Consider the following 25,246-nt stretch of genomic DNA (forward strand, 5'->3'; position numbering starts at 1 on the left):
GTCATACACGTAGCTGGGCGACAGCACTCTAGGCTGAGGCCTGTGTTCAAGGGTCAACTTGAAGAGCCGTGTCACCAGCACAGAGGGCGCTGGGGACATGCAGCAGAGGGCAAAGTCAGAGATGTCACAGGGGCCACAGACGGTGGAGTGGGTGGCGTGGAGCAGAGGAGGGACGACACCTGGTGTAGATTTCAGTAAGCTCTCCATGGCTGCTGTGCGGATGACAGACCGGAAGGGGAAGGAGTTGAATCAGAGAGTCTAGCAGGTGGGAGGCTGTTGCAGTCATCAGAATGAGAGAGGATAGTGGCTGCGAGTGGAGCCGCAGGCTGGAGGAAAGGAGAAGTGGTCAGGCTTAAGATATCATCTGAAGGACATCTGCAGGGTAGAGCCAGCAAGGTTTGCTGCAGGGTGGCAATTGGCTAGGAGATGGGGAGAATTGAGGACAGTTCCAGTATCTTTAGCTTGTGGAAGATGGTGTGGCTGAGATGGAAAAGCCTCTAAGTGGAACAGGGGTAGGAAGTTAGCAGGCACTCAGCCTGGATAGAACAGCAATGAGATGTCAGTTGGATGTCCCAGAGCAAATATCAAAGAGGCAGTTGGTTTGTTTAGGCCTGGAGTTCAGAGGTGGTGTCTGGTTTGGAGACCTGAATTTGGGAGTCACTGGCATAGAGGTGGAGCTTAAATTCATGAGGCAGGAGAACCTGGACAAATGATGGGTGTCTGTCTGGAAAAGGGAGTTGGAATAAGAGTGGGCAAGGTGCCTTCTCATGATACTTAGCAGGTAAGAGTGACAAGACTTGAGCATTCAGATGTGAGAGCGAAAAGGAGTATGGGCCCCAAGGTAAATGTCAGCTTTGGAGTCTGAGGTCCCTGGGTGAGGTTCTGCTTTTCCCTGACTTAGGAAACATGAGGGTGGAGGAACAGGTTGCAGGCTGGTGACTGAGGCTGGTTTAGACACGTGGAGCCAGCAGGGTTTCTGGGACTGACCAGTGGAGCTGTCTCATGGGATCCTGGGCCTCTGGATTGAGAGCATCCAGGCTGGAGAAGCAAAGCTGGTAACCCCCAAGCTGCAGCTGGCTTTTGTCACCAGGAGCATACAGGGAGATTGTGCTGAGCAAAGAGCAGAGACAGGAGAGGAAACGTGGCCTTCTCAGTCCTGTCCTCGTGCCCAGAGTAGACCCTGGCTCTGCAGGTGTGGCTCAGCCGTGGACTGTGGGCCCTCCTCTCTCTTCTGAATACTGTACTTCTCTAAATGCTGACAGAGCTGTGGGCCTGCTAAAGGATGTGGCTTGCTCAAGCTGGTGACAGAAACAGGACCCGGATCCAGGCCTCCTGTCTACCAGTTCACCATACCACACTGTTCATAACTCTGTTGGTCAGGATGCTTCTGGTTGCAGGGACAAAAACCACAAATCATTCTAGTTCCGGCCGGGAAGGAAATTTCTTGGCTCCATCACTGATGTGGACAGGGGGAAAGATGGCCATGGGCATGTTTACAGCCAGAATTGCAAGCACTGTGGTTGGGGCTCCCCATCTCTGTTTTTTTTTTTTTTTTCTTGTCTTACTCTTTATCTCTGTGGGTTCCTCAAGGTGGTGGGGTGAGAATGGCCTCCAGCAGCACTGAGGCTGGGAACACCTCTGATCCAATGGGAAAGCTTGGGATTGGCCTGGCGACCTGGGTTACTCCCCTCCAAGTGGGGGCAGGAAGGGGGATGTCCCCTTCCTCGTCCTACAGATGAAATGGGGAGGGGCAATTTCCTACAGTTCTCAGAGGCATCCTTATCAGAAGGAAGGGGAGAGGATGCTTGGCAGAGGGTAACAACAGCCCTCCCATCCCCATGGTGGGTGAACAGACAGGTTCCTACTGTTAGATTTGCTATCAGGAGTGGGTGCTGACGGAAAAAAGTGCAGCATGCCAAGAGAAGTATGATAGAACCAGGCAATAAAGGTGACTTAGCCTTTAAAAGGAAACCAGTCTCCCTCCTTTCCCCCTCCTCCTTCCTCTTAAGTTATTAAATGTGGTAAATAGGCTCTTAGAGTATGATAGGAATGTCTGCCCATTCAGTGAATATTCTGACTTATATTTCCAGCCCCACAGACAACCACTGGGCTGTCTTGGTCAGAGAATGTAATTTAGATCACAGGTAGAGCATGTCAAGTGTCTTTATTTTACTATTTAGGTTATTTTACACAGTGCCTAGGGATTCCAGGTTTTTCTGTCCTTCCAATACACAAGTGTCGATTTCATTAGTGATGAGATTTTCAAAGGTCTGAAACATTCTTCACAGTGAAAGCTACCTGCGAGGTAAACTCTCTTAAGTATCTTATGCCCTTTAACTTGATTTCTTCAGTGCTTTCGTGAGTTGAGAGAGGAGCCTGGCCTCTGGGGGCCATTTTTAATTCCCTCAGTGCCTAGATTGCTGCATGGTCCTTTAAGTCAGGTGAGAAGAGCCTGACCACTTACCAACCACGGGACCTTGGTCAAACACTAGAGCCTTAGTTTTCTCCTCTGTAAGGCAGGTCACTGTGAGGCTTGGGTGAGGCCGTATGCAGAAATGTGTTGAACACTTGAGAGCAGCATGCAAGTGAGAGATGCCATTTTCTCTGCGTTGTGTTCTCGTATAAGGCAGTGGCGAGCATCTGTGGCGCTGGCCTGGGTTTTTGCCCTCTGGCTCCATGAGTTGGTCATTCCTGGTGGTACCGCATCCTGGAAGGACAGCCCCAGTGGAGCTGGAGGCAGGCCTACCGCTTTCTGATGGGCCTTGTCACTTCTGCACCTCAATTTTCTCATCTCAAACCTGTCGGCTAGTCCCTGTTCTGCCTTCTTACCACTTGTGGTTGTCAGGCTCTGATATAATAATGGACTGGTAGAGCCTTTTGTAAGTTGTCAAAGCACTTACAGAAATGTAAGGTTGCATTATTACTACACATAGGACATAACTTCTCTAGTCTGTTCTTTCTAAAATCCTACAATCAGCTTTGCTCCATTAAGAGTCACTTTGATTCATTTGAAATTACCTCATTTTATAGATTTAAAACTACCAACATGCAATTGATTGCATTTTTGAAGAGCATATGCTGTAAGATAAATATTTCATTTTAGAATTAATTTTCTACTTACACTGAGAATATTCACTCTGTATAGTTGTAACTGAGTAATATTTCATTAAAGGCTAGAAAATAACATGCTTAACTGTCTGAGGTCTAGAATCTTAACCTTAAAATAAATTAGTTGGTTTATTTCAAATCACCCTGGAACCTACTCTTACTTTCTAGTTGTCAGTCGGTATTTCAGTTCTTAGTAAATGTAAAGGTAACCAAATAGCCTAATTGAAGTTCGTTTTCTAAAAAAGAAGTGTACATATATCCCTAGTCCGTGCTCATTTTTCTCACTCAGAGCCTATGTCTTAAAATATTTTAATTGCACTATTTCTTTTAGTCCTACAGGATCACATGTTGAATGGTGTAAACAGCTTATAGCTGCTACAATTTCTAGTCAGATTTCAGGTTCAGTGACATCAGAAAATGTATCCAGAGATTACAAGGTAAGCAGAATTGAGTCCTTAATTCATTTTCAATATACTGAGTAGGCAAGAAGCTTTGCAAATTTAATTCAAATAAGACTTTGGCCCCCTGATGCTCACTGGCCATTTGCTTGGAAACAAGGGTGAAATGTCCTCTGTTGTTAGATCCGAACTTTAGAAGAGACATTTTTACCAGGATCAGGTATATGTGATCATAGTTTTATAACCAAGAGGAAAAGTTGACTTGATTATGATCATTCTTTTGAAAATCCAGTTCCACTTTATTATCTTATTATGTATTTTATTATGTATTACATTTTTAGATTTGATTATAATAAATGCCTATATTTTCTTTATTAGTATTCTGAATTTCAGAAAACATCTGATAGGATTTCTCTAACTTCACAGTTTGTTTCTGTATTTATGTACTACCTGTGGGTTTTCAGCATTAATATGTGATACTGGAATGCAAAAAAAAAACTTGTAAAATCTCAAGAATATTGTCTGGGCAGCCTCATTTTTTAGTCCTTATTGAATTGAGAAATCTCTTCTTGTTTATTTTAAAAGTTGGATTCCCTGCTTATTCTAAAGTTAAGAGTGATAAGCTCCTTGTCAGCAGAGGCTGGGTCTTTTTCTCACCACTGCTCCCTCAGCACGATCCTGGAACATAACAGGTGCTCCATAAATTTTTGTTGAATCAATTAACAAATAAAATGCTTGCGTGCTCCATCTTTATTAAGGCTAAAGACTAACTTTGTTTTAATGTCAAGAAACTATTAACAGGTACATTGAGTGAAACCATGTTTAATTTCAGTAGTAGAGTTTGCTTGAATTGAGGTTTCAGTTTATTATAGTCATTTTTGCCCACTGGTAAGAGAGAATAGATTTTCACAAGTATGGACAAATTACATTTTAGTACCCTGGGTCAACGGCTCTCAAAATCATGGCCCTTGCCAGGGATCAAATCTTACAAGCAGTTCAAGAGCTCTGATAACGATCTTAAGTCATTCTTAATAGCTGTCCTTGTTGAAGGGCTCTCACCTCACTTCCTCTTTAGCTTGCCCTGTAACAAGTGCAGAAACTGACTCCGGGGGATGTGTAATTGAGATTTGGCTATGGTGTTGGAATTGCTTCATCCAAGCCACGGGATACTATCGATTACGCCTCCCAGAGGAAGGCATGGCTGTGGCTGAATAGAGATTGGATAATATGCCCAGCCAAAAGAGTGGTAGTATAGTTCTGGATAAGCTTCCCTGCTGTCTGGTTTTTGTGTTTGCCCACATAGGAGCAGCTGGGGCTCCTGTTCCACAAGAGCTGGTGGGCAGATATGCTGTTTCCAGGTGGGTGACGTGTTTGCTGCGTCACCTATGCCTGAGTGGCTGGGCACTGGACAGCTGCTGACCCACCGGTCCCAGGTGCCCTCCTGCCCCCACCATAGCTGAGACACTGCCCCACTAGTGAGAGGCTCAAGGACCCATACTAGCAGAGAATGGCTCTCGGACCTTGGATTGATTTTTCTTTATGGATAGTTATGAGTTACCTGTAATGTTTTCATTTATTGTTGAATAGTTGTTAGTGCTATGTGGGTTCTAGAAAAGAATGGTGACCATGTGATAGCTATCTAACCTCTACATGAATAGATAAGACTGAATCTATACTCTAACATGAAGCAACTAAAGTTTTTTTTTTTTTTTTTATTTTAGTCTATTTACGAATTTTGTATAGCAGAATTAGCTCATGTTGGAATGGTTTAACAGATGGTATTCAGAGAAAAAGAATGCTTTTCCATGTTTTGAAAATTGAATTTTAAGTACCTACATCAGATCATAGCTAAAATTTTAGATGAATTATTGTGAGAGCTGGAGAAGGAAATGGCAACCCACTGCAGTATTCTTGCCTAGAGAATCCCATGGACAGAGGAGCCTGGTGGGCTGCTGTCCATAGGGTCGCACAGAGTCGGACACGACTGAAGCAACTTAGCATGCATGCATGCATTGGAGAAGGAAATGGCAACCCACTGCAGTATTCTTGCCTAGAGAATCCCAGGGACAGAGGAGCCTGGTGGGCTGCCATCTATGGGGTTGCAGAGAGTCAGACACAACTGAAGTGACTTAGCAGCAGCGGCAGCATTGTGAGAGCATTTTTTTTTTTTTATCATTGTCTGTTAGATTCATCCTGCAGTCAAGTCTGCAAATTTGGTGTTAAATTAATTATTTAGGAGTTGTTGTGTTTTCTTTAAGAAGAGAGTTCTTTTAAATAATAAAAGCATAAAATGTTTCTAAACCACAGATAATTTTACATGCTGTGTATAAAGTAGTTCTTGAAATCAGGGTATCCCAAACGGGCCTTTGGGACACCTCTGGCATGGGAGCCATGCCTGGCATTGGCCCTGAAGGCCTAGATACAATTCCTTGAGGATTTAGCGTGCAGTCATCAGTCAATAATAATACTTGAGATTATGTATTGTGCAAATATCTTATTTGAAACAGGCACTCAATTTGGGGGTTAGTTTATTATAGGTTAGACTCAATATTGGTAGTGAAATGGGAGCAGATGTTTTTCTGGAGCAGAGCCCTTGCATCTTGATTTGGAATGCTGATTGTGTTCTCAGTTGTAGCTGCTGAGAGGGGTTCAGCATCTTCACCCTTGTAAGCATTCTAGCCTATGTAGGGCTCTGTGGTTTTGTCATACTTTTTTGACATATCATCCATTTAATTCTTAAGACAACCCAGTGAGATGTCATTTATTATAATCATCGCTTAACAGGTGAGGAAAGCAAGGCTCAGAAAGATTAAGTGACTCCGTTCCATGATGGCTCAGATGGTAAAGAATCTGCCTTCAATGCAGGAGACGGTTTGATCCCTGGGTCAGGACGATCCCCTGGAGAAGGAAATGGCACCCTACTCCAGTATTCTTGCCTGGAAAATCCCCTGGACAGAGGAGCCTGGTGCAAAGAGTCAGACATGACTAAGCAATAACACTAGTATCATGCAGTTAGACTTGGGATTTTAACCCAAGTCATCCTATTGAAAAGCTAGAGTGATTTTAAGAATTTTGTCCTGCCTTCCTGTTCACTATTTTTCAAAATGTGGCCCTTGGGTGTTCCCTGGGATGCCTGCAGAAATGCAGCTTCCATGGTCTGCAACCCACTCAGTAAATCAGAATCTCTGAGGGCGGGGAAGAGTGGATCTTATGTATTTCTTGTGTACAATAAATTGTGAAAAGTTTAGCTTCCCTAGGTTTGTATCTGTTGAAATCGATGATGATACCATACATTTCTGGTATATTCCCACAAACCTGAATAATTAGCACTCATGTTGGATTTTAAAGTACAGTTGTTTTATTATTTTCCCATATCATAAATTGACAGCTTAGGATCAGATCACCCAAGAATAACACTGGCGTCACATGAAAAGAGTTAAGATGGTATGCCCATGAACATATTTTAACAGTTATATAACTATTTTAATGTGTAGCAGAAAAACTGGCACATCAGACTTGTGATTTAATAGATGGTTGTTATTGCTTAAAGCCAGGCAAAATATGAAAAAATAGTGGATTTAAAGTCAACATAAATACTAATATTAGTACAGGTGACATACAGGTATAGCAAACCAGACTTGTACAGGTGGTAATAAGATGCCAGAAGTTTGGAAAACATTGTCCCTGTTGAAAGAGTAGATAGCTATTATGTGAATTATGGATTAACTAAATTAATAAATGTATGCCTTAATACCAAGTCATCTTGAAGATTTACCTGATAATTAAGACTACTAGAAGAAATCTAATAAAATGTCTTCTTTGCCTACCCTACTACTAACTCAGTTGCTTCCATTTTTAACAGGCTAAGAAAGAGTACAAATCTCTCTCTTGAATTTGTCAAAACATTTAAGAACAAGATCTGAATGTAATGTTCCAAAGATTAGATGAAAAAAATACAGTCATAAATTGTAATGAAACATTTTTAGAAACTGTTAGCAGAAGTGACAAAGTTGATGAGCTTCCATTGTTTGCAAAGCAGAACTAGGCCAAGAGGGAACATGGTGGAGCCATACAGACTGTACTGGTTAGCTTTGTAACCTTGTATAACCTCTGAGTATCACTTTCCTTTTGTATAAGGATAAGAGTTTGGATTAGATTTAAAGTCTCTAAATTCCTTTCTTTCTAGAACATTCTTCAATTGTGTTTTGTCCAAAAGGATTTGATTCTGGCCAGCCTTCAGGAAATTAGGACACCATAGTTTTAATGTGATTGTTCTCTTTCCTCTGGATCCAACATCACCATCACCACCACCACCATCATCATCACCCCTGTGTCCCTCCTGTTTCTCCTACTCTCATCACCACAGACACAGTAGCTAGATCTCTTCTTTAAATATTCTGAAGAAAAAGGAGAAAATGGAGAGGGTCTTGTACTAAATGTAATCATTTAGTAGGTTAGTGGTGTAGTAGTAGTGAAGTTGCTCAGTCATGTCCAACTCTTTGCGACCCCATGGACTGTAGCCCACCAGGCTCCTTGGTCCATGGGATTTTCCAGGCATGAATACTGGATTGGGTTACCATTTCCTTCTCCAGGGGATCTTCCCGACCCAGGGATCGAACCCAGGTCTCCTGCATTTTAGGCAGACGCTTTGCTGTCTGAGCTACCAGGGTTAGTACAGTGACTAAATTCTGGATCCTAAACAAAAATTTCCAGAAGGGCTTTGGAGGGAAGTAGGATGCGGTGTATGGGGAAGGCTTCATTATGCTTGAGCTTGATTTTAGTTAATACTTCTTAAATTGAGTACAAGTCTAGAAAGAGGGAAGTTTGAGCATGATCATTTTGAATCCATGGGCATAATCCACTGTTAATAGCTTGGCCTCATGGTCTGTTTATTAAATCAGAGTTTGCAAACACAGATGTCTACAGGGGAGAGCTAACAAGCTAAACAGATATGGGTGAGATCTGTGGAGAACTGGAGACTGCAGTGTGTCCTCTTAGAAACAATTTAATTATAAAAACAACCATGCTTCTGCCTGTTTGAGCAACAGGCCTCCAGTTTGTAATCACTATAATGGCAGAGTACTGTCCTATCTCTCGGGATTACTTGTAGGTAGAATTATTTCTTAAAACTGTCAAGGTTTGGGCTTCTGCTTCTGGAAAGATGGAGCAGATGTACTTTTTCTTATTTTGCACTCTCAGTATAAATAAATACCCTGGACATGATCTATAAGATAAACAAAAGAATGCCCTGAAAGGTAGAGAGAAGGAGGTAGACTGCTTAGGGACCTCAGGACCCAAGGAACAATGGGGTGGTAATGTCCCTGTTTTTTTTTTTGTTTTTAACCACATATGTCTCAGACTTGTTGCCGAAGAAGCCAGCAACCCAGAAATGCCAATGGGTGCCGACAACAAAAGCATAGTCTCTCTCTCCAAAGGACAGGAAGGGGGCAGCCGAGTAAAAAGAAAACTTTTAGACACTAACCACTGTGCTCCAGCCAAACACCATAGAAAAAGCTGCAGCCCCACACCCACCAGAAAGGCCAAGTGGGGAGTCTAGATTCCACCCTCACCAGGCTGCAACGAGGCACACCAAGCATGGCAGCTATGGTGTTGGGAGGCCTGGTGGACAGTCAGGGTTTTTAGCACCACCCATCAGCTGGGAAGCCACACCCCCACTGTGGTCGGTGCTATCAGTCATATGTGCTCCTGCCACTCCCAGCAGGGCAGGTATCAGCAGAAGCCTAACTGGACCCTGGAACTCTCACTCCGACCCAGAAATAACTAGGAGACCCCTGGCCTTTGATGTCAGTGGGGACTGAGAGGGGAAACTGAACTTGTACCCCAACCCACCTGTAATGAGGCACTGCTCCCCACCCCCCTCCTGCTTGAGCAGTGGCAGAGAAACAGCTACAACAAAAGGGTTAGGTAAGACCCACACTTTTATACGGAGAAGGCAATGGCACCCCACTCTAGTACTCTTGCCTGGAAAATCCCATGGACGGGGGAGCCTGGTGGGCTGCAGTCCATGGGGTCACGAAGAGTCAGACACGACTGAGCGACTTCACTTTCACTTTTCACTTTCATGCATTGGAGAAGGAAATGGCAACCCACTCCAGTGTTCTTGCCTGGAGAATCCCAGGGACGGGGGAGCCTGATGGGCTGCCGTCTATGGGGCTGCACAGTGTCAGACATGACTGAAGCGACTTAGCAGCAGCAGCAGCAACACTCTTAATAATATTCAAAATGCTCAGGTTTCCATTGAAAATCACTTATAATACCAAGAGCCAGAAAGATCTCAAACTGAATGAAGAGAATCAGTAGATGCCAAAACCAAGATGACAGATTTTAGAATTCTGTGAAAAAGATTTTAAAGAAGCCATCATAAAATTGCTTCAATAAACAATTACAGGTATGTTTGACACAATAAAAACATAGAAAGTGAGAGACAAAAAATAGGAAAGTTTCAGCAAGGAATATGAGATAAGAACCAAGTGGAAAATTTAAAACTGAAAAATACAATAATGAAAAAACAACCCCCCAAAAAACACACACAAAAAAAGAAAGAAAAACACTAAACCCTCAGTGGATTGGTTCAACAGCAGAATAGAGAGGGCAGAGAAAAGAATTGAATGAATCTTGAGGGAATTACACAGAGTAAAATTGCCACTCCCAAAAGGTCACATGCTGTATGATTTCATTTGTGTAGTGGAAGTGTGTTAGCAGCTCAGTCATGTCCGACTCTGCAACTCCATGGACTGTAGCCGGCCAGGCTCCTTTGTTCATGGAATTCTCCAGGCAAGAATACTGGAGTGGGTTTCCATTCCCTTCTCCAGGGGTTCTTCCCGACCCAGGGATCGAACCTGGCTCTCCTGCATTGCAGGTGGATTCTTTACCATCCAAGATTTCAGGGAAGCCCTTCATTTGTGTAACAGTCTTCAAATGACAAAGTTATAGAAATGTAGAACAGATTATTGGTTGCTGGGGCCTGAGAAGGGGAAGGGCTGGGAGGGAATGTGGCCTTCCAGGAGTGGATGTGGCCACAAAAGAGCAATGTTAGGTGATGAGGAAATTGTTCTGCATCTTGGCTGTGTCAGTGTCAGGGCCCTGGTTCTGGTATTGTTCTCTGTAGTTTTATAATATACAACTAAAATTTGGTGACATGGTACATGGAATCTCTCTTAATCTTACAACTGCTTATGAATCAGCAGTTATCTCAAAATTAGAAATTAAATTTTTAAAAGATCAAGATTTTTATAGACTGCTGAATGACTCTATATTGCATGTAGAATAAATTTTGATTAATATTTCCAACAAGTCATGATATATCAGAAGTATTATTTAAATGAAGCATATAATTATGCAAATAAAAATGTTAGAATGTTTTTACTCCACTATTACAGTCTTTTCGTGGAAAGAAACCCTTAGAGGCATAGGCACAAAGATAACACATTTATTAAAAAACTGATATTTGACTTAGAATCATATGGTTTATCAAAAAGGTCATAAAATTTGGAGTCAGGGCACTTTGCCTTGAGTCCCACCCTGTACCTGACTAGCTGCTCAACAAGTTACTTTATCTTGCTGAGCCTCAAGTGTTCTCATCTGTAAAGTGGATGTTATAGCAGAGGCTTAATGTATTTAAAAGGGCATGATATGTGTGAAATGCATGCAGTGCTCATTTACGGTATGCTATTACTCTATGAAAATGTATATGATATGTAAAAATGAGTACAAGAAGAATGTATTATAATTGCTGAACACAGGTCCACTTCCAAAAATGTGATGTGAGTACCTAATGTGCACAGGGGCTGGGCTGCATGGAATTCATAATAGAGGAAAGAGACTCAAAAAAAGTACAGTACAAGTTAAACTGTGGTCAGTGTTGCAATAGACAAGGAAACAAGGTGTGGTGGGAGGAGCCAGACAGGCAGAACAGGGCATTCTGGGCATGAGCCTTGAGGCCCTTGGTCAGCCAACTCAGAAAGGGAACAGGTTTAGGTGGGGCTGTGTAGAGATGAAGAGCATCATACTGACAACAGTCAGCTTAGGTTGGAATCCCCACCCACTTAGAACACTTGTGACACCAGATGTGTGGGTTTGTTCCCACACTGGCAAATTCTCCCACGCCAGATGAGTATTCTACAATTCAATTCGGTTGTGATACTCACCGGAGTTAGTGCAGACCCCATAGGTTAAGGGCTCAGTCCACAAAACTTCTCACTTCAGTTTTCTAGTTTCAGGTAGTGGGTTCCCAGGTTACCTGGAACTTCTGCTTGGCTTGGCTACAAATTGGGGGGCGCCCACAACTCCCTCCCTGAGTTCGATCATTTGCTAGAACAACTGACAGAACCCAGGTAAACAGGTTTACCAGTTCCTTATAGGATAAATGATGTAAAAAATGATACAGCTTGTGCAGCTGCCTGAGGTCTTGAGGGCCATCAGCGCTGGTTGCAGGATTTGACTTCTGAGCTGTGCTTTAACCATTGTGCTGATTGCTGCCCCCCACCCCCACACCGAGTTTTCTGAACTCTTCCAAGGAAGCTCCTAGGGTTTGGGGACTGGACAGGACCTCACAGCCATTTGTAGACTCCTCTCCTTTTGTACGTGTAGAAACTGAGGCTGGGTGCGGGCACACAGAGAGAGGCTCCAGGCCTCCTGACTTCAAACCACTGGTCTCTACCTTTGATCAGAATCACATTCACATGTAAGGCCCAGGGATGCTGCTTGTAGTGCTGTTTTTTAGTTATCAATTGTTACTATCTCTTTATAGACAAAACATTACAAAATTAAGTGCAGTCTCAGAGCAAATGTGAAAATAAACATGCTGGAGTATAGGTTTGGAGGGAGCAAGGAGAAGCGAGGGAAGAGGTCATACTGTTGCTTTCTTCACCCACCCTGGAGGGAGTTAAGAGGGAGTGGAGGTACACTGGATGGCTTTAGTTCCTGTGCATTAATTACACCGAACCACACTGAGGTGGTGTAGCAGACTATCTGGGTATAAGTACTTGCTCTACACCTTGAACTTGGCCAGATTACTTAACTGTTCCTTGGGTTTCTCATCAGAAAATGGGGCCCATGATAGTTTTTATCTCACAAGGTTGTTCCGAGAATAAAATGTTAGTACGTACAAGGTTCCTAGAAGAATGGCTGCCACTGAAAAATCATTTCATGATTTTTTTTTAATGATGCAGCTGCTGCAGAAGGACAATAAAAGGACTAGAAATTACAATTTCAATCAGCAGATTGGGAAGAGGGAGGGAGTAGTGTGAGAAAACATGTTTCCTCATCTAGCTAGGTTACTAGCTACTGTTTGAAACTAACAGGTCAAGAAGTAGTGGTATCATTTACACATTATACAATGAAACTTTCCAAACTCTTCCACGATTTTATAATTTATGTTCAGTTTTTGTCATCATTTAAAAATTCTGGTAATATGATTTATGTTATAGTCGGATAATATACAAATGTATATGGATCTTAAGTTGCATGCCAACTCTCTACCTAAAAAATGTTCTTACCTTCAAGGAAATTTTTATGATTTATATAGCAAAGCAAATTTGGAACTTAACTTACACACATACACACATGAAACTATTACCTTTTATGAATTTTCACCTTATATAATGATTTTAATAAAAAATTCATATATGTTCTAGGAACGTGCTAGTCACAATGCTCACTTTATCTCGTAAGTCATGATACTCCCTATCCCTATATCTCATTGAAATAAATAATACCTCAGTCTTTTAGACATTTGTGCCTCATCACTGAACTCCTCTGTTGTTTCTAATTATAAATACTAAAACTTTAAGTATTAAGTAATACATCATTTTCATGGTATGCTGTGTATGTATGTGTGAAATGTACTGCTGGAATTTAATGCAATTTTAGTTATGCTTCTGAAATAGATGAATAAATATTAACTAAGTGAAAAAAGAAGTAGTGATGTAACCGTATTTATGGTTATGGAGGCATAATTTTAAAAATTCTCATTAAATGTGGTTATCACTGACAAATGAAGCTGGGGAGGGGAGCCTCTCTATTTTGACTTTTTATTACCATGGATGTCCCATTTTGAGTTTTTTCTAAATTAACATAAGCGTGTATATTATGTATTTTGTACTAACTTTTCTGTTGTGATTAACAAATGATAAATGTCACATATTTAAAGTATACAGATTGATGAGTTTTTGATAGGTGCCCCCTTGTGGCACTATCACCACAATTAAGATAAACATATTCATCACCACCACCTCCTCAAAAAAAGGGGCAGATTTCAGCTTCTTAGCCTAAATAGTCTATATTTAGGAATTTCTGGGCTTTAATTCCCTTTGAGCTATAACATCCCTTAGTTCCGACACCTTTTTTACTTCAAAGAGTATTTTCTTTTAATAGCGATACAATGATGTTTTTTGAAGTATGTCCTCATATTCACGTGATCCTCTTATCTATCCTGAGTAAAACCTGTGAAGCTAATAAGAACCTCCAGTGATTTTTTTTTTTTTTATGATGTTTTCCGTAGAACCTCTGGCATTCTATTGTATTTAATGATGATCGGATTTCAGAGTTGAGAGTGGGGAACAGATGATTCAAGCCTTCCTCAGACTGTTAGCACTGTTCGCTTTTCAAAAGTTCCATTGGTTCTCTGGGCCGTTTCCCGAATGCTCCTGCTGCACGTTTCCATGTGCAGCAATCGGGGCTGGGCTAACATGAGAGAGGCAACTTCTACCTCTGGGGTGGCCACATCAGGGGGTTTAATTCTGGAGTCCCAAGTGCAAATTGGAAATAGAATTCCTATAGAAACCAGATTAAGATTGTGCTTAACTAGGCTTTGTGATCCCATTAACACTGTGGCTGAGCTGTGCTCCGCGCCAGCTGTGGACGCTTTTGTGGTTTCTTGGTTCGGTTTTGTTTTGTTTCTGTGGGCTGGTTTGGGAGCAGAACCACCTTTTTATATCATTGTTTCTATGGGGAAAATGTGTTCAGTATTCCAAACAAACACACAAATGAACTTTTCAAACACAGCCTGTTCACACTGTCTTGTAATAGCCCTTGACAGAAGGGGTTTGTGTTTAAAATAATGTAGTTTGTCTTAGGCTAAGGGCGATAAGTTTCTCCAAATCATAGACTTGCCTGCAAATTACAAGACAAATGTGTTAGGATTGATTGGATATTGAATGAAACTTAGAGGGCAAACATGTTAGCATCGACCTGCTGGGTTTTATTTGGAGTATTACGATGTTTCTTAGAGCATGGGCTGGCGAACTTAACAGCATCTTTCACAGGTCAATAGTGATGTGTCCATGATGATGATGTTCTGTGTTTTAACTGACAGGTTTTCAGGAGGCCTGATATAAGGGTAAGGATATTTGGTTTTCAGCACATGGCCTCCGCCTTGTGTGTCTCTGTGCTTTATCGGACACTTAGTCTATTTAGTATTCTTTGCCTTCTCACTGGTTTTATGAGTCACTCAGATCAATTCGCTCTGCTATGTCATAGCTTTCAGTGTTCACTAGAAATGCTTTATTTGTTATGATGTTTTCATATGCGAAAAAGCCAATGTGTGTGAGGGCAGGATGCTAAAATTTGTTTCCACTGTGCAATACTGACTTTTGTTGTGTTACAGGAATTCTGACCAAGTGGGTATTCATGGCATGGGGTTTATAAGTCTAGGCCTATAGAGTCCTGTTCATTTAACCTTGTTCATCACATAATTCATGCTAGAGTATTTATTAACAAGAAAAACAACAAAGTGGTCAGTTGTCCATCCTGAGTAGGCAATCTAAGATTTCAAGTCTTGATTACAAGATCAAGTAAGATTTCATGTTTGCATGCTGAATCCCAAAAGCAGAAGTGCTAATCTTGAAGATGAATTTAGCAAAATCAGCCCCATTTAGTATTTCTTAAAATACAGACGTAGCTGTTATAGCTAGTGGATTATAGTTTATATTTTCTTCATGATTTTCCTTCCCTTTATTTCAGAATATTCATAAAGCAAGACAAAGATTGGTAATGTGCATGCATTTAAACCTGAGTATCAGATGTTGAAAATTAACCTTGTTCCATTAAATGAAAACAATGTGGATTTTGACAGAATCATTTAGTGACTTTGGTTTTAAACTTTTAAAAATAAGCAGGTTAAATCAAATTCTTGGATTCTAGTTGGTTTATCTTTGTTTAATTTTGTTTTCACCATGTTTTCTTTTGCTCATGGGAATCATTTTCTTTCATTGATTCACATTGTTAATTACTAGTGTTTGGCTTTACACTTGCATGGACTTTGAAATGCTATGTGGGTTTTTTGTTTTTTGTTTTTTGTTTTTTTTTGGTTGTTGTTTGGTCATTCATTCTTCTATTTTTAAAAGTTTTATCAAAGAATGATTCCATTTTCTTTGTATTAAAAAAATGGAAATTTCAAAAAACTGGCTGTGTTTAACAATTTGTCCTGCTCTGAAGGGTAGCAGTACCAACTGTGTACTAAATTCAACCTGATGATAAAGTATAAAAATATTTTAAGTAGCTATTTTATTTTACTGACAAAAATGAAAGGTGGGGAAGAGTAAATTCTTTTAAAGCTTTGCTACTTATTCACTGATTGCCTTTTAAAGAAATATAGTCCTTGGGATCAAAGTTTCTTGAAGGAAAAATATATTGATGCTAAATTTTAATATTTTCAGCCTCGGAGACTTGATATAACTTTTAAAAGGGGTTATAATTTTGTCATCTTCAATATTCATGCTCATTATACCACAGGCTAAACTAAAAGTCCAAGTTTTTAGGGTTTCAAAAACTCATTCTATAAAGAAATTAAAAATAGTAATACATGTAAAGGGATTGGAAAATTTAGATAAAGATATGTGATATTTTAGCTATTTTTTGAAGCACGTTGATACTGTAATTAGAAAGATTTAATATGATTTTGAGTCATAAATCACAGTATTTAATTAGCAATAAGCAATAAGTAACAGAGAATTTGTATGTATCTGCATATGTATGACCCCAGCATGTGATATGCACATGTGCATGTGTGGAAATGTTAATTCCAGTGGCATTGACCTCTGGGCAACATAATAGTTCCTTTTAAAAACACATGTCTACGAACCACCTTTGGATTTTGGCTGGATTTTGGTCGCTGCCTGGTCTCTGTGGTCTGTTTTCTTTTTTATGAGCATGTTATGCATCTGTGATTTTGATTCTTTGCTGTACGCTGCAGTATTGCTTGATTTTAAAAAGACAGTACATTCTGTGTAACCCATGATGTTTGTTGCTTTTCATTTTACACCCCAACACAAACACAGAGTAGATACTCCATTTTAGGCTGAGGATGCTATAGATGGCCTCCACGTTCTTTCCTTAACTCCAAGGGGGAAAATGTTGGGATTTGCAAAACCATGAAAGGTGTGTTACATGCTTACTGTCTCTTTAAGAAAGAACTTCTGTCCTTTCACCTGTCTGTTTGCACGTGTTTCTCTCCCCCCGCCCCCCTTTGCCTTTTCTTGTCCATGCACCTGGTGCTGTGCAGGAGATTCAGGAAGAACACAATGGCTACCCTTCTGAAGCTGAAGCTGATCAGGTGGCAAGTTGTACATGTTCATCTGTTTGTAGTTACAGACCGTGCATTTAGAAGCCATTTCATACTAGATTTCTAGGCAACCAGCAAATGCTTTTTCCACTACAGTAGCACTCTCCTGTCCAAGTTTGGTAGATTCCATTATGACATTATTTGCAAAAATTGGTTTATCCAACATTTTGTCAACCAGAAATTTGTTCATCTCTGCCTCTCAGTTTTCCCAAGTAGATTTACTGATGGGAATAATGAGCCTCAGTCACAACACAATTCTGTAGCGCCTTCACAAAGACTTAGAGAGGCAGATGCACACACTCAGGGTGCTCCTCAAGGGTGCAGACTTTGCTTTATTCAAATTTGCAAGGTCTGTACCCAGCACAGCACCTGGCATGCTGTAGGTGTTTATGGAATGAGTTCCATGTATTTTGTAGAAGAAAAAAAAAATCATTCATCGAGGTTTCTTCAGTACTTACTCTTTGCTCACTACCTCTGGACTCTGGAGAGATTTAATGTAGCAGAGCTTTTCCCAAAGCTTATGTAGAAACTGAGTATATGAAACCTCTAGAGGAGCTGCTCCAGGGAAGCATGGCAAACTCCCAGTGCTCAGCTGTCCCTTTGCCCAGCCCACCCTCCTTTGGTGACCCTGGAAGTACCTTGCAGAGGCCCATTTGAAAACCACTGCTTTCGGCAGTCAGCTGTTACAGAAACTATCCACCCAGCAGCCTGGGTTCAAGAGGAGAAAGCAGTGGAGAGCCAGCAAGTTGGTGACCTTCTGGGTCACCAGCAGAGGTCTGGGCTAAGATCATCAGAGAGAATTCCTCAACCGGGCAACACTTGGAGCAGAGGCCCCAAGAGGGCTGGGTGTATTCACGAGACATATTTTATCCATAAGAACATTCCTCTTTGATGATGTACATGGGTTGGATAAATCAAGGGTCAAATCATGTCCTGTGCAACTTGGAAGTTGCAGTCAAAGCTTAATATAGCACAAGTGTGCGTCCTATCTCCTAACACCGGCTTTTTAGAGGGAATCTACTGTCCTCGCAAAACAATGAGGCTTTAAGATCCATTCTCCTCTCGAATTCCTATGCTAAAGCTGAATGTCTTTCCTGTACACAGTGAACTTTTTATAGGGAGATCTGAAGCAGTGGGATCAATGATTTGTTTTATTCTGATAGTTGCCTTTTCATCATGTACAAAGCATGTCCCAGATTTAACTATTTTTAGTGAGAGGTTTGTCTCTATCCCATCAACACGTTTCATGCCTCATATAAATGCACGGATATTTCACGCCAGATTTAATGTGACTGTTAGAAGAGAAACCTTTGATCCCTAGCCTCTATCTTGAGAGTCTTGTACATTCTCAAAATGGTCCAGTCACTGCTGCCTCCCATCAATGGCATCTTATTAGTTAGTCCTGGGTTGAGGACTTGAAAGTGTGTGAAGTGACTTGCTATAAAGTGAATCAGACTTTCCCCCACCTCTTCCAAATTCAGATGATTAGAACAGCTTGCTTTAGTAAATATATTTAAAAATAACCTATTCCCGTTTATTTTTGAATATCAGTTAACGATTTTAAGTCTATATGATAATATTTAGCCATTAAAATAAGCTTTAAAAGTGTAACATTTGAAGTTATTTAAAACTTGAATATTGATTAAAATAGCTTTCTCACTTTGTAACTATATTATAAAATCAGTCACTAGGTTAGGCAATAAATTAAAGAAAGCAGACTTTCAAAATAAGGCTTCTGTGAAGATTGGTGATTTTTAGTGTTTCTAAAACTGGACATTGAAAAGTATAAATATTGGTTTATGCTTTATTGTGTCAAAGCTGTATTTCCAAAACAGGTATGAGTATAAATGTATCCACAAACATTCTCTGTGTCCCCTTTAACAGTTTTCTGCATCCCTAAAAATGTTGGTTGAGAAGTGTCTTAAAAACCAATCTGGACTAAAAGTTTAAACTGAGTAAAATTGCTTGGAGGTGATGATGAACACTAGGAGGAGGAGGAACTGTGTCATTTTGTGCCCTCCCCAAACAAATATCATTTGATCAACATTTAGCATTGAATTCACTCTTTATATTTTGACATTTTCCCTTCTATTTTATAAAATTGGATGAACCTACTATATATAGTGTTTCTAAGTGTACCTTTAAGACCCTTTATAAAATATATTGAAGTATTCTTATAACTTGGAGAAGGAAATGGCAGTCCACTCCAGTACTATTGCCTGGAAAATCCCATGGACAGAGGAGCCTGGTAGGCTACAGTCTATGGGGTCGCAAAGAGTCGGACACGACTGAGCGACTTCACTTACTTATTCTTATAACTGTGAAAAATAATTATTTTGAATTTTCAATAATTTTGACTAGAATTATAAAAGATACCAGTTTTAGTATTTTGCTTCATAAAATTATGTTGAAAACTTAGGACTATCTACTCTGTTTTCTGCCCAACACTAGTGGCCTCCTGATGTTAACAGGTACTTTTTGGAGAAAGCAGCCCCTGATGGACGAGGTAGGGGAAATGCAGCATACTCTAGCGCCCTCTGGCGGATTCGGCCTGCATTAACATGCTAAAGATTTGTCTCACTAAAAAAAAAAAAAAGAACCCAGCTAAACTTGTTTCCTTTAACCCAGCATTTCCCAAACTTTCCCAAATAAGTCCTGTTCGCATCTCTTGGGAATTTAGTGCTCTATGAAACACAGCTTGGGAACTGCTGGGGTTTTGAACACCTTACTCTTATTCATGACACATTATGTCAGAGATGCCCGGAGAAAGTGATCCGTTTTCTTGGCAGTATCTGACAAGGCGGCAGTACCTTGGAATAGGCACGAAGTTCAGGCTGTGGTCCCTAGATTTGTAGTTCAAGAACACCATTTTCTCAGCTCCTCTGAGTTATCTGGTGCTATCCAACCAGGCTTGCCAGAGACTGGCTCTATTGGTTCATAGTGCCAATCTGGACATTTAGAAATGTGGGCATATATCCTTCCAGCCATCCAAGACATCCTTTTCCTGGTGATATTGTAACAGGAAGCCTGAGACCTCTTTAGGAATTTGCTCGGTAAGCGTGGAATCAGCAGTGTGAACTGACTGGGGAGAAAAGCCTGATGAACAACACAGCCTGCTCCACAGGAGTGGATGAAATGCTCTTGTCTGCCAGATGAGGGCGCACTCTCGTGGCCTGTATACACACTGACAAGCATGCTCGCCTGTCCTCCTCCTGCGGGTTGTGCAGCTGCAGGAAGCTGGGTTGGAGTAGGGAAGCTTTCTTATTTTATAAAATAAGGCTTTATAAAGTAGGGCTTTCCTTAGTAATAGGCCCTTCCTGCTTTCTTAAATTAGACTTTGGGGTTTTCCACACACTCTCATAGCTGAGCCATTTCTACAGCTGCTTAAGCATCTGCATCTAATGATTTTATTTGTACTAGTTTCACACTCAGAAGGTAACCTTTTTTGACCTTACTTCCAAATTCTGGAGGCACCTTGTAATAGCTGTCTGTGTAGTGATTACAGTATCTATCTGTCATGTCAAACCATCTCTGTATTAATGCTTTCTAACTGTGAATTTTAAGTATGTGTAACAATTTGTTCGACTATGCAGCATGGTGTCCTGTGATGCAGAGCTTTGAAATTGTCTTGTAAGGGGAGGGGGGCATACATTTTGCACGCTTCTGTAGCCTCGTAGCAAGAGCACAGAGCACTACCATTCTTCCCAGGTCTACAGATGGAAAGGGAGATTTACTCATGTTTGGTTTCTTGCCAGGCTCTAAGGGATGGAAATAAGCTGGCACAGATGGAAGAAGCGCCACTTTTACCAGGAGAATCAATCAAGGCCATTGGTAAGTTTAACGAGTACATTTTGCTCATGGAGATCCGTAAAATGACATGGCACATTACTCGTAAGCACAGGTGATGTATGTGCTGGAGATCAGCCAGATCCATTTAATTTGGGGACAAATGGATGAGACCTTGTCCTTCTTCATGTCATCATGACCCTAAGAGACAAGGGACTATAGAGGATCCCTTGAAGCTCCAAGCGAGTCTTGGGTGGCAGTACCAACTTTGCCCCATGAACTGAGGCAGGTGAGACTCTCACGGTGATGTCAGTTTGATGATTTGTTGGAAGCCTTCACTAGAAGGAAAAGGTCCTGAGGGATGATCCACATCATACTTTCAATGGCAATTTAGAGAACTTGGCAAAGAAATTTTTGTGGCTTTTAAGAGTCCAGAAAGTACACCTTTAGTGCGGGAAAAGGGCATGTGCGCCCACCATGGATTATAAGGGCAGAGGCCTGCAGTGGATGGCTAGGCATTTCAGCTGGCAGTCCACTGTGCCAGGCTGGGTGGGAGGGCAGCCAGCTGGGACCACTTCACCTCACGATTGCCAGGGTTAGGGTTGACAGCCTGGTTTGTGAGGCTCGGTGTCGCCTTCTTCCCTCCTGGCTCCCTCCCAAAGGCACGTGCCCAGTCCTGGAGCATGGTCATGTTGTGTTTGAGTAGCTGGGCTCTCCTGCCAGGACCTTCACACACATTATTCCTCTGTGATAGCCTACTCTTGGCTCTGGGCTCTGTTCATCCCAACCTGAGTTTTGAAACAGTTTCTCTCTTGGGCTTCAGGAACTTCATCCACTCCTGGTGTTCCACCAGCCTCTCTGGCTTTTCCTCCTCTGGGAGCGTTTCTAGCCCTGCATCTGTGTTGTTTTGGGAATGATGGGACTAAAATGCAGAGCTAATTCTGTTATGCCTCTCCTTCTACTCCAGACAATCAGACTACACAGATTTAAAGTGAATGTGAAGAGTTTTGACACGTTTATACACCTGGGAAAGCACCATCACAGTCAAGATAATGAACATACTTATTACCTCCCAGAAGTTTCCTTAGGGCCCTTTATCATCCCTCTCACCCATGCCTTCTTCCCCTTTCCCAAGCTCTAGAGGGTTGTTGATATTTTCTAGAGTTTTATAGAAATGGCATCAATGAGTATGTCTTTATGTCTGCTTATCCCATTCTGCTTAATTATTGTGATATTCACCCATATTGTGAGTGCTGTGGTCAGCAGTCATTCCTTTTCATTGCTGAGTCGTATTCCATTGTGTGGATACATCACAGCGTGCTCATCCGTTCACCTATTGACAGACACTTGGGTTGTTTCTGTTGTTTGGCTATTACAAATAATACTGCCATGAACTCTGATGAACAGGTCATCTCTGGCCTCGTGTCCCATCGTCCTCATGCACCCTTGGACCCAGCCACACTAACCTCTGGCAACTTGTTGACCTCTTCTCCCTTCCCCTTCCCCAGCCTCCCTGCTGAATTAAGTCATTCCTTTACTGAGCTCTTATCACATCAAGTCCACATGGTTCTGATAGCATTTATCAGGCTCTGTGGTGATTTTCTGTGTAGTATCCCTCAGGGGTTAGTTACCTGGTGAGTAGTAAGGAATCTTGTCATTTATACCTAGAATCCCAACAATAGGAGCCACTCAGTACATAATGAGTTTTATAAAAGTTTAATATAAGTATTTTGAGAATTTGGCTGAATGACAGCTTTAGTGCTGTTATTTATCCCCTTGGATTCATCAGTAACTGTGTCCATTCTTGAGCTTTCAGTGGAATGGCACTTTTAGTGGAATGGCACTTTTAGTGGAATAGCACTTTGGGAACATTGGGAAGATGTGATATCTTTGTGACTGGTGTGAGCTTCCCAACGTTCATAGGAGTCATATGTGTTGTTGATTTTGATATAAAGGATGTTGATATTGATATAAACATTAAGAAATATGGAAGCTGATGAAGAATTTGAAGCAAAGAACTCTTTCCCCACTTCATTGACGTGGTTTTGGTTTTTGCCATCTGTAAAGCAGTTTTTTTGGAGATGCTTCGGGGGACAGTGTTTAGCTTTAGTTAGTTTTCATTAGTAGTGATTTATGAAATGTAGCCCAGGATCTTCAGAGTTTAATTAATATGTTTTTGAATGTGATTAATTTATCACTCAGGGAAAATGTGAACTATTTGGAAAGAAATGACAAAGTAACTTATTGTGAGGCTCTTTACTTAAAACCTCATTAAGTAGCAAATCAGACTTTTGTTTTAAAAATGGAATTTTGTTAGAAGATTATCCATCTATGCCTTTGTTTAAAGTAATGAAAAAATTTTAATTCCTAGAAAACTAGAATCACGCATTTGTGGAAACTCATGTTAAGATTTATTGAAACACAAGCCAATGGCACTAGATGCTATTTTGGGTTTTTTCTTTCAGTGAAAGATGTCATGTATATCTGCCCATTTGTGGGAGCAGTGACTGGCACCCTGACAGTGACGGACTTTAAGATGTACTTCAAGAATGTAGAAAGAGTGAGTATTTAAAAATCAGTTTTATTTTTTACAATGCTGCAGAAGAAAGCACATAATAAAGAAGATAGTAAAAAGTATCCTGAAATCCTACCACTCTGAGAGAAACTGAGAGTCAGTTTTAAAATGTGCCCATTTTAAGATGTGCAAGCAGATTTTGTATGTTGAAAAAAAAAAGGCCATTAAAGTAACACTTTCACGGGGGTGGGGGGTGGGGTTTAATTATACTCTTGACATCTACATCACCAAGCAGGTGATAAACCAGACCTTGGTGTCTTAGCCAGAACCAAGAGGAAAATCAAAGTAATGAGCAAACATGTTTTTAGCCAGTGAAGACTTGAATTGGAAAACTCTGTTGACTGACACTGATTGGCATTCATGTTCATCTGTGAACCCAGGACCCACATTTCGTCCTCGAAGTCCCCCTGGGAGTGATCAGCAGAGTTGAGAAGATTGGAGCACAAAGCCATGGAGACAACTCTTGTGGCATAGAGATTGTGTGCAAGGTACAGTGCAGACAGAGAGAAACTGAGATGGGGCGGCCAGATGGAACATCCTTGGGCTCTTGAATAGTAAGAATAATTTGGACGTTAGTTGCTCAGATGTCTTCGGGACACAAACCTCTTCAACCTTTCATCAACCAATTCAGACCATTATATAAGCTGTTGAAGTAAACTGCTTCTTTTCTGTTGAAGTGTTCCAATTAACATGGACCTGTAACCTAGGTGGTGACATGATTTGTTACATTTCAGAGAAATCAAGTGGAAAGCAGAGATCAGTATTTTTTTTGCAATTTGTCATTATAAGACTAGTTTTCAGTCAGAGACTTCCTAAAGGGACAGTGGGCATGTGTGTGCTCAGTTGCTCAGTCATGTCCTATTCTTTGCGACCCCATGGACTGTATCCTGCCAGGCTCCTCTGTCCATGGGGTTTTCCAGGCAACAATACTGGAATGGGTTGCCAGTTCCTCCTCCAGGGGATCTTCCTGACCCAGGGACCAAACCCGCATCTCCTGTGTCTCCTTCATTGGCAGGTGGATTCTTTACTACTGAGCTACCCAAGAATGCCTAAAGGGACAACAATATTCATAAATTCTGTGATTAAAAACACAGTTGAGGTTCTTGTTGGAATTTGCACCTGAGCCATACTTAATTTTTATTTTGTCCTTTTCCTCCAATGGATTAAGTAAAATTTGTGTGACAGCTTTGATGAGGACTAATCATTAAAGATGAACATGAATTTGAGCCAACTCTGGGTGATGGAGGACAGAGGAGCCTGGCATGCTGCAGTCCATGGGGTTGCAAAGAGTAGGATACAACTGAGCAAATAAGAAACATCTTAACTGATACTCTATTCCAATGACTTTGCCTTGTGGAATACAGTTCACTAACAACCTCACCTAAAATACCAGGCAAGAGATCCTGCCTGCAGCACCATCCAGGTCCCTTCCCAGTTTGGGGTTTGGGTTAGATTCCTGCCAGTCTGTCTGCCTCCATCATATCTCTGAATGAAGCTCTTGCTGGTTGGCCCTAGACTGCAGTTGAACCCGTGTTTTCAAATAAGCCTTTACTATGCTGGCTCGGAAATCTGCTGGCTTCGTAGCATCCCTCGAGCAACACGTGGCTGTCCTCTCCTCGGGTCCATGGCGGCAATCCTAATTCTCCAGGATTCTCCGCAGGCAGAGCAGTGGGAATCCTTTACAGAACTTAAAGCCGAGGGTGGGGTGGGTGAGTCAATTCTGTAATTGTGGAACAGGTCATTTCCCTACTCAGAACTCTTCAGTAGCTGCCCGTTACTCTTGGGCTAGAGGGAAAA

General features: G+C 41.3%; 2 protein-coding genes across 6 annotated transcripts in view; both read left to right on the forward strand.

The window, feature by feature from the left end:
* Positions 1 to 25,246, forward strand: part of HMGB3 (high mobility group box 3) — a 262,945-nt gene that overhangs the window by 21,519 nt on the left and 216,180 nt on the right. The gene's annotated exons all lie outside the window — the stretch shown is intronic.
* The window catches only part of MTMR1 (myotubularin related protein 1), a 61,612-nt gene that overhangs the window by 2,532 nt on the left and 33,834 nt on the right, over positions 1 to 25,246 (forward strand). For 2 of the 5 annotated variants that reach the window (XM_055563448.1, XM_055563452.1), the window contains exons 2-7: positions 3,440 to 3,545; positions 14,842 to 14,865; positions 15,489 to 15,515; positions 20,844 to 20,919; positions 23,340 to 23,434; positions 23,830 to 23,937. In XM_055563448.1, the coding sequence (XP_055419423.1) occupies positions 3,440 to 3,545; positions 14,842 to 14,865; positions 15,489 to 15,515; positions 20,844 to 20,919; positions 23,340 to 23,434; positions 23,830 to 23,937 (436 nt within the window). The remainder of the gene's footprint in view (positions 1 to 3,439; positions 3,546 to 14,841; positions 14,866 to 15,488; positions 15,516 to 20,843; positions 20,920 to 23,339; positions 23,435 to 23,829; positions 23,938 to 25,246) is intronic. The other 3 variants (XM_055563450.1, XM_055563449.1, XM_055563451.1) reach the window with 3 other exon arrangements.

This window comes from Bubalus kerabau, chromosome X (assembly GCF_029407905.1).
Source record: "Bubalus kerabau isolate K-KA32 ecotype Philippines breed swamp buffalo chromosome X, PCC_UOA_SB_1v2, whole genome shotgun sequence".
Taxonomy (NCBI): Eukaryota; Metazoa; Chordata; class Mammalia; order Artiodactyla; family Bovidae; genus Bubalus; species Bubalus kerabau.